This window comes from Helobdella robusta (genome assembly GCF_000326865.2).
Source record: "Helobdella robusta unplaced genomic scaffold HELROscaffold_32, whole genome shotgun sequence".
Lineage (NCBI taxonomy): Eukaryota > Metazoa > Annelida > Clitellata > Rhynchobdellida > Glossiphoniidae > Helobdella > Helobdella robusta.
Genome location: NW_008704589.1, coordinates 566,906 through 576,007, shown reverse-complemented (window position 1 = coordinate 576,007; position 9,102 = coordinate 566,906). Strand labels below are relative to the sequence as shown.

The 9,102-nt window shown below is 31.9% G+C and overlaps 1 protein-coding gene across 1 annotated transcript in view; it reads left to right on the top strand.

Moving 5' to 3' along the window:
• HELRODRAFT_175070 (hypothetical protein) overlaps positions 1–1,780 on the top strand; it is a gene marked incomplete at both ends in the record, with an annotated part of 3,443 nt that extends 1,663 nt beyond the window's left edge. The window contains 2 exons of the mRNA XM_009022507.1: positions 1,169–1,213; positions 1,656–1,780. Coding sequence (XP_009020755.1) covers positions 1,169–1,213; positions 1,656–1,780 — 170 coding nt within the window. The remainder of the gene's footprint in view (positions 1–1,168; positions 1,214–1,655) is intronic.
• Between the last annotated feature and the right edge of the window lie 7,322 nt (positions 1,781–9,102).

The window sequence follows — 9,102 nt, the reverse complement described above, 5'->3', positions numbered from 1 at the left end:
AAAAATGGCTAAAGTAATACCGGTTTTTAAAGGTGGTGACCCGACTCTTTTTGAAAATTACCGTCCAATCTCAATACTGCCGGTTTTTTCCAAGATTCTTGAAAAGCTAATGTTCAATCGCATGTGGGATTATCTGATTGAGCATAGCGTGATCAATAGACATCAGTATGGTTTTGTCCCAAAATCTTCAACTGAGAAGGCCATTGCCGAGTTGCATTTGTCTCTCTTGGAGGGTTTCGATAAGAAAAAATTTAGCCTGGGTGTTTTCATTGACCTAAAAAAGGCTTTTGATGTAATTGATCACGAAATTTTGCTACAAAAGTTGTCGATGTACGGTTTTCGTGGAGTTGTGTTTGACTGGTTCAGGTCGTATTTATCTGATCGGAGTCAGTTTGTTTCAGTTGATAATGTAGTGTCTCCTCCGTTTAAAATTCAAACAGGGGTGCCCCAAGGTTCGATACTCGGCCCTCTATTATTTATAATTTTTGTAAATGATATTTTTTCAATATCAGATAAATGTACTACAATCCTGTTCGCCGACGACACCAATATTTTTTTGTCGGGAAAAGACCCAAATGAATTGTTCCTAGAAAAGAATCGTCAGCTCCAAAAATTCTGTGATTGGTTTTTGAAAAATAAATTGGCATTGAACTTAAGTAAATCATGTTATATTATATTTGGCCCTAAAATAAGTACTAATAACAAACTTCTAGAAAAAAATAAATTGTTCATTCAGGGCACTGTGCTCCCAAGAGTGCAATCGATAAAGTTTTTGGGGGTTATACTTCAAAGTGATTTAAAATGGACCAATCACGTTAACAAAATAGTCAATAAATTGTATCAAGTTATTGGAATATTATTTAAAGCGAGAAACAGATTGGATACTGAAACAATGATGATGCTTTATTATTCTTTTCTATATCCCTATCTGCTGTATGGGAATGTTTTCTGGGGATCCGCAAGTAAATATCTAATCAATAAGATCATTGTGCTGCAAAAGAGTTTTATACGCCTGTGTTTCTCCTTAAGTTATCGTGATCACACCAATCATTTGTTCCGAAGTCATAAAATTCTTAAGTTTGATCAATTACACAATTACATTCTTCTGATTTTTCTTTATAAAATTCTTTCTTATAACGATTATAAGCACCTAAATGTTTTTTGTAAGATCACATCGGCCACCAGACAACATGGTATGTTGATGTCAAAAAAAGTTAGAACTTCTACTTACGATAGAAGTTGGGTTGCTAAGGGAGTTAGACTTTGGAACGTTTTAGCTATGCATAACCAATTGCAACTTACAATTGAACACTTTAAGCATTATGCTAAGAGCGAAGTTATGTCCATGTCCGTCGATGTTTAAGATGTTATTATATATATGTATGTGTGTGTATATAGGTGTATGTGTGTGTATGTATATATATATTTTTATTATGTTTAATTCTATTTAACGACTTGTCTGCTTTGTGTTTTGTACATTGCACACGAACTTTAATTAGTTAAGGTGGTCTGCACAAGTAGTTTGTTACTTTTTTGATCTCCTGACTTATTTTTTCTGTCAAATAAAATTTGGATTAAAAAAAAAAAAAAAAAAATTGTATATGGACACATATAATAGACATTTTTAAAAATAAATTCGACATTACCAAGCTCAGCTGCCGTTGAAAGGCTATTCAGTGTTGCCGGACAAATTTTTACTAATAAACGCTGCAAGTTGTCTGATGAACACATAGACAAAATGATTTTTTCGAGAGATTATCTCAGAAAGTCATTAATTTGACATATAATTTTTATGAATAAAACCTTTCAAATAAAAGTTAGTTTGTCTTTAAATTTATCAGTTAACTACTGCAAAAATTAGTAATTTGGTATCGAAAGGTTGTAAACACCAGTTTCTTTTTAAATGGCAATGTTTGGAAAGTAGTTAACTACTAGGTGGTAGTTAAAGAGTAGTTACTAACTACTGTTGTGCAAAGTAGTTGAAAAGTAGTTACTAACTAGATTTTTTCAAAGTAGTTAACTATAGTAGTTAACTACATTTTTTAAGTAGTTAGCACAACACTGCGAAACCTGAATGTGCGTTTTTATAAATATTCAAAAAATGGGAAAAAATAATTTTCATAAAATGCCCAACAAATAAATTCATCATTGATTAACAGAAAAAATATTTTGAAGCAATGAAACGGACCAAAAAAAATGGATAAAAAATAGAAATTACATAATCGTTATAGAACAACTGCTGCACAGTTCGTTGGAAAAATACGGCAGGATAACATGTCCTTATAATTATGCTACTAATCATCACTCACCATCAATTTGACAGCAGCCACATAAATCTCTCGGAAGAGCTTAATAAAAAAATCATTAATATGCTTTGTCTTCCATCATGTTGGCAGCATCCTGCCATTAAAGTGCTTTATATTTAGCATCTTCGTCAATTCATTAATTTACGAAATAATGAGTGCACCGTCCTAAAATGAGTTGCCACTTTTTAAAAATTGTTTTTTTTAAATAAATATTTAATATATTAATATACATATTAACATTAATAATTCACAGTATATTTTTGGATGAGAATGATTTACAACGTGATCTCTCAGAACATATGATGATAATTTTGATCCAATCAGCAGACAGCCCCATTGAAGCGTACCCCAGTGCAACCAATCATGAATGAGAGTTCATGTGGTCCTATTTGATTGAACGACTCCTTGTCACATAAAAACGGGTTTTGAATCGTTAATGAAAAATTAGCACAATGGTCGTACGTTGGTATCTTTTCAGAAATAATTTATAAACATAAATAAAACTTTGGAAAGTGACGTTGACAACTTTGAATTTTAACATTTCTTTGTATTTCACTTGTTCACTTTTAAAAATTTACGTTTCAACTATCCAAAATTTATTTATTAACAATTAAACATACTATCTTACTTGTTTTTATGTTATCTTGTTCATTCAATCACCCATTAGTTCATTCATCCAATCTTTGGCTCATTCATTGCTTAGTTATTTTCTTCTAACAATTCAGCCAATTATCATTCACGTTGGATTCTCTCTGGGTGTCATGACGTGCAAATTCTATGTTACAATTATGCAGGAGTATGCTTCAATGATGCGCATTTCGTTTGTCTCTTCTTCTAGGCATATCTGTGTGTTTGTGTGTGTGTTTGTTTGTGTGTGTGTGTCCGTTTATGTATGAGTCTGTTTGTTATAGGCGAGTGTGTGGATGTGCTTATGTCTGAGTGTGTCTGTGTGCTTTTATGTGTGTTTGTTTTTTATGTGTGTTTGCGTGCTTTTCTGACTCAGTACATTCTATTGCAAAATTCATAATGATTTATTGCATCGTTTCCATTAGTAAATTGTGCCATTAAATAAATGTCAATGCATGATGTGAGTTTACAAATCCTGCCATCAATAAAAATCACATACGAGTATTTTTTCATCTTGTTTGGAGAAGAATTTGAAAGAGTTTCCTAAATACGTTGCAATATTTTTGTTTGGAGGTTAGCGAAAATGAAAAAGAAGAAGAGAGAGGGGGCGTTATCATGTGGTGGCAGTGCTGCGTTTGATAAATTGTTTCGCTCAATGAGTTTCCTGCTTCCAACTATTTTTCAGGCTGAAAATTCTTTTTCAATGCCAGTTAGGTAAGTCAATAAGCAAGAGAAAAATAACAACTGCTACAGTGGACAGATTTTTTTCTATGAAAGAAATAAATTCCTTGTTTTAAACTGTTGCGTCAACCTGGCTGTCCATCAACTTTGTTCTTTGTTTCTTTATTCAAATGATCCCAATCCGTCATGAAGGAGCAGGTCATGGAATCATTTTTCACGCAGTGAAATTATTAAACGCCGGATTTTCTGCATCGTTTCTTTTTTATTTGATTTGATATTTATGGCTCACAAGCATGTACCTATTTTTGGTAATGTTGAAACTATCATTGTTATATTTTTTTTATAAAATACAATTCAAGATTGTGATCAATTGTGATGGTCAACGTATTGTTGATTTAACTTTAATTTAATTTTTTAATTTAAATTTTTTATTACACCCCGACTAGTTTTGTCGTTTAATCTTTTGTTTATTCTGCCATTTGTTTGTTTTTCATACTATTCCTGTTTAATTTGGATTGATTGATTCATTTGTTTAAACCACCACTGCCACATTCTTTTCTACTCACTTTTTCACCTCTCTCAGCACATCAAAAATTACAAATAGACAACATAGTTTACGAATTTATCAAAAAATTAGCTTACCAGGCAACTAAAAACTAATCAAACAAAATACAAACAGTTTTTCATAATATTGAAAGTTAAAAAGAAAAAAATAAACCTTTTACAGAATCATTAAGCAGTCATGCAGCTCAGTAATCCATGATTATTTGCAATGTTCCTTACCTTTGAAGCGGGCATTAATAAGCATAAAATTGCTGAAAAATTCCCGCCATTAATCAACTTTTACTGCTGCAGACGACATTCACGTTCATTCTTCAAAATGCGTTTGTTGAGTTTTAATAGCAGAAGAAAGTTTTTTTATTATTTATTTTTTTATCAACTCATCAAACGTATGTGTGAAAATAATTTATTCAAATTAATTAATAAATAAATCATCGATAAAATTAAATATGCGATGTAAGGAATAAAATTAAATAGTTGTGAACAAAGCAAAACAACCAATGCAAGTTCCGTAGGTTTGTAACAAAAATGAACAACGTGAGTAATGAAATAGCAAAGCATCTATTTGGTGAACGGAATGCGGAAATGATTTTCATATACGCATTCTTTCAAAGGAAAACTAAAATACTTTTTTCAAGTTTGAATTCCAATATGTTCTTTTCACAAACGAATATAAACTTTAGAACTTTTTTAACAATAATATTGGTCATAATCATTTTCACTGAGTTTCGATATTATTTTTACAAATTTTCTAATGAGCGCTTCTAAAAATCATCCATTTCATTTGTAAACATATTAAAGATTGTTGTAATGTTAATACAAAAATCTCTAGCAAACTGAACATAAACGTGAGAAAATGTAAAAATCATTCTTCCTATTTACTTCTTCAGAAGTATGTTTCAATTTAAAATAGCAGTACCTACTTTATACAAGTGAAGTAAAATTTGTACCTCATAAAACTGCAAAGTTTCACTAAATGTAGACGCCACTAAATGTCGTCTCCAATAAAAGTCGTCTTCACATCTTACCTACATAATCATAAAATGTTGAAGGTGCTGATTTTCAGCTGTTTCTTTGCTGGTTTATGATGATTGTGTATGTATTCATTTGTTTGTATTGATTGTTTATAATGTATTTTCATCAGTTTGTTTATAACGATTGTTTGCCTTTGTTTCTTCATGTTGACTTTGTAACGTCTGCATGTAATAATTTTATTTCAAGAATCATCAGATTTCAAAAAAATTTTCATCTCGTAACAACATTTAAATTGAATATGCAGAAGTTAAAATTTAAAATAAACAAATGAGCTAGAACGGAAATAATTGTCAAATTGAAAGAACCTAAATCTGTTAAGATTATAGAACATTTCGAAGTCACAAAAATTGATGAATCAGTGAAGCAAGGTGCGCAATGATTTCTTGATCCGCACAGAAATGAGCGGACCTGGCTGCACAAATGTGCACCAATTTTTAAGCGGATGTAATAATGAAGAGATGAACAGATTGCTCCTTATCCAGCTAATGCTCCGACATTTATCACTGTCTAAAAATACGCTCAGTCGTAAAATTCACACACATATATAAACAAACACACACATACAAGTACGCACGCACGCAAACAAACACGAACTTACATACACTAAACACGTGCATTTATTAGCAGAAATTAAGACACAAATGTAGAGAACTGCCCGTAAACAACAAAAACTGCCTCCACACATCCGCCTGTTTTTGAAGCAGATGTGTGACGAAGTGTGCGGCGGCAAATGAGCGCATGCATCATTAAGACCTCTCCATTCATTTATTCTCTCTCAATTCCCGCTCGGCTGAAAACATCGTCAACAGTGCATTTGTTTTAAAAGTTCGGAAATTCGACAGGCGCGTGTTTATGGGTGTCAATATATTACATAATTTATCACCAGTCTCAGAAGAGAGGCACAAAATGGACAACAACAACAACAAAAGCACAACAGCTACTGAAAAAAGAAGTTGCATGGAAGGAGAGAGCGGCAGGAGTAATTTCAGCAGAACATCCACGCAGAAACATGCAAGCAATTTCATTTTATCACTATTCATATCTCACAAACAACCACGCCAACAAAGCAAAATTCATTTCCGTTTGATTAGGTCTTAAATCAAGCGCAACATAAATTGCAGGTCAGTCACGTGATACGCAGCCATATTCCATGTACATATCGTCAATTTTATGTATTAAAATGCCGCTTCTCTCGTCCTAAACATATCATATCCTTTATATTCAATGTCCTTGATGTCATTGTTCACATGCTACACTTGCTCTAATGTATTTGATGTCACAACCCCATCTGTATCTGTATGCATTTAATGTCAACAATGATGTTTGGGCATCTGCATTCAACATCCCTATTTATTCATTGTTGACATTTGTACATCTTTTTAAAAAGTAATTGACATCATCGATAATGTGGGCATACGTGGGCTTGATGTTTTCAATGGTTCCTTGACAGGTGCTCATACACCGCAATAATGCATTTGAGATGCATATGATTACATTTAGTGAAATGTAATATTGCTGCTGACACCGTTCTGTATTCAACATTCTTTCCTCATGTTGGCCTGCTTATATTTCACACACACACACACACACGTGCAATTGAATACAGTGCATACAGTCAGTTTATTATTGTTGACATTTGAATTGTTTTGTTTAATGTATTTGATGTTTTTGTTGACGATGGAATTTTTCTTTTAAACAGGTCCAGCGCGCATTCAGTCATCAATTTAAATGAATCCATTGATAAAACTCTATTGGAATTGCCATTAACATTTCCTTGCACATTCCCCGTCTCACAGTTCTAAGAAAAATTCTCTTTTTTTTCAACTCCGTTTTCTTTAAGCCACATCAATCAATAAATTTAAAGTAATACGCTGCTTGACATCACGACGTAAATACAAATCCTTCCATTGCACACTGTCTACGTGGCGTGCCCGTATAATGTAATGATGCAACGTGTAAATACCCATTCAGTCACTTTACTTGACTACAACAATACTAATACATCAGGTCAGTAGTACTGCGTTTGTATACGCATACCAATACGCATACGTTTATGTATACGCATACCCTTACAAACACAACACACGTCATGAATCTCGGTAAGTTGTTAAATAAATTACAATTTGTTATTAATGCCTCATGTGAATAATTCAGTCTTGCAGAGTCAGCAGAATTTTTTTATCACGTGTAGGAGAGCCTTCTATGCATTCGTGAAACATTCCTATAGAGTCAAAGATACGTGTAGGTAGATCATAATTTTAAATGTTAATAAATACATTATTAATTTACTTATTTCTAATATGATTAGCCGTTTGTTACGCAAACTTTATTTCCAAAAGTCGACGAATACCCTCATGTTGAAATATTCAATACCTTTCTTTATAATTTTAAAGCTTACTTGTTAACAATTTACTCCAGTTAATTTGTCCATTGTAGCTTATCTATGTAGTAGAATTAAAAAATAGTATTTTGGGAGTAACAGAAAATGTCAACTTTAGTTAATAAAAGATTTAATTTAAAGTAACAGAAGTAATGTGTGTGTGTGTGTGTGTGTGTGTGTGTGGTGTGTGTGTGTGTGGTGTGTGTGTGTGTGTGGTGTGTTTATATAATATAAAATTTGCTATGATGAAGGTCCAAATACACGAAATTTGAAGTATGATGAGTATTACACCCCGGTGTGATATTATTAGAGAGTTGTTGATTGAATCGATTATACATTTCAGTGACAAATTACTTTTATATGGAGTTTCTGTCTATTCATTCTGCTCTGGCGTTGGTTCTTTTTTTCTTCTTCGTATTTATTTTTCATAAATTTTATAGATTTATTCTTTCTGTCTGTTGTATCAACCTCAGCTGTTCAACATATTGAACTTTTTTGAAATACTAAAAGTGATGAATCTTATTTTTGTATGATTTCGGAAATAAATAATTATTTGAAAGATTATGTCAAAAAACTCTATAGACGCTAAATTTTATTAACATATGAAAAGGTTTATTATTTTATACTATATAAAAATTTCAATAATTTTTCATAAATCAATAAAAAATATATCCGGTTTATCAGTCATAATAAAATAAAAATCAACTTAATTCTTAAATTATAAATTGCGTTAAACAGTTTTTGTACAACTAACACCACAACGAGACGAACTTTTTCTACTAGTGTGAAGTACAAATTAGATTAAAATGCAGATAAATACAATTGAACTTTTAGTTACTACCTGTTCTCGCCAAACGACAACATCAGATGCATAAGAAATATTTTTTTCATTTGGTTTTAAAACAAAATGTCATCTATTTTTCGGGAAAAATTCTTCTTAAATATTGAAAAAACAAAGTTTTTATAATTTTTTTATAAATATAAAAAAAAATTATTTTTTTTTATAAAAAATGTAACATAACAGAGATGTTATTAGTAATATTCGGTTGATCATTTGCATGTTCAGCGGAGCGGGAAATATAATTAGCAGGGCAGCCATGCGTGGTCGTTCTTTTTAATTTGATCGCCTTTAAAAGTTTCATAGCCAGACCAGAAGTTATTATAACCGGATTGCAACAATTGGATGATGATGATGATGGTGATGAGGACCACAAGATGATGATGATAAATAAGATGTTGACGAGGATGAAGATGAAGATGATGATGAAGATAATAATGAACACGATGATGGGAAAATAATGATGATGATGGTGAGTTTGAAGATGACAATAATGATGATGATGATGTAAATAAAAATAAATAATAATAATAATAATAAGAGAAGAAATAACTTGGATGATGACATCTGTCAAACAGGACGAAAAACATTCAATTAGAGGAGAACACGCGTTAGCGCTCCTGTAATTGCTGCTGCAAAATCGCTTGGATCGCTTCCGGTGTCGCCGTCATCAT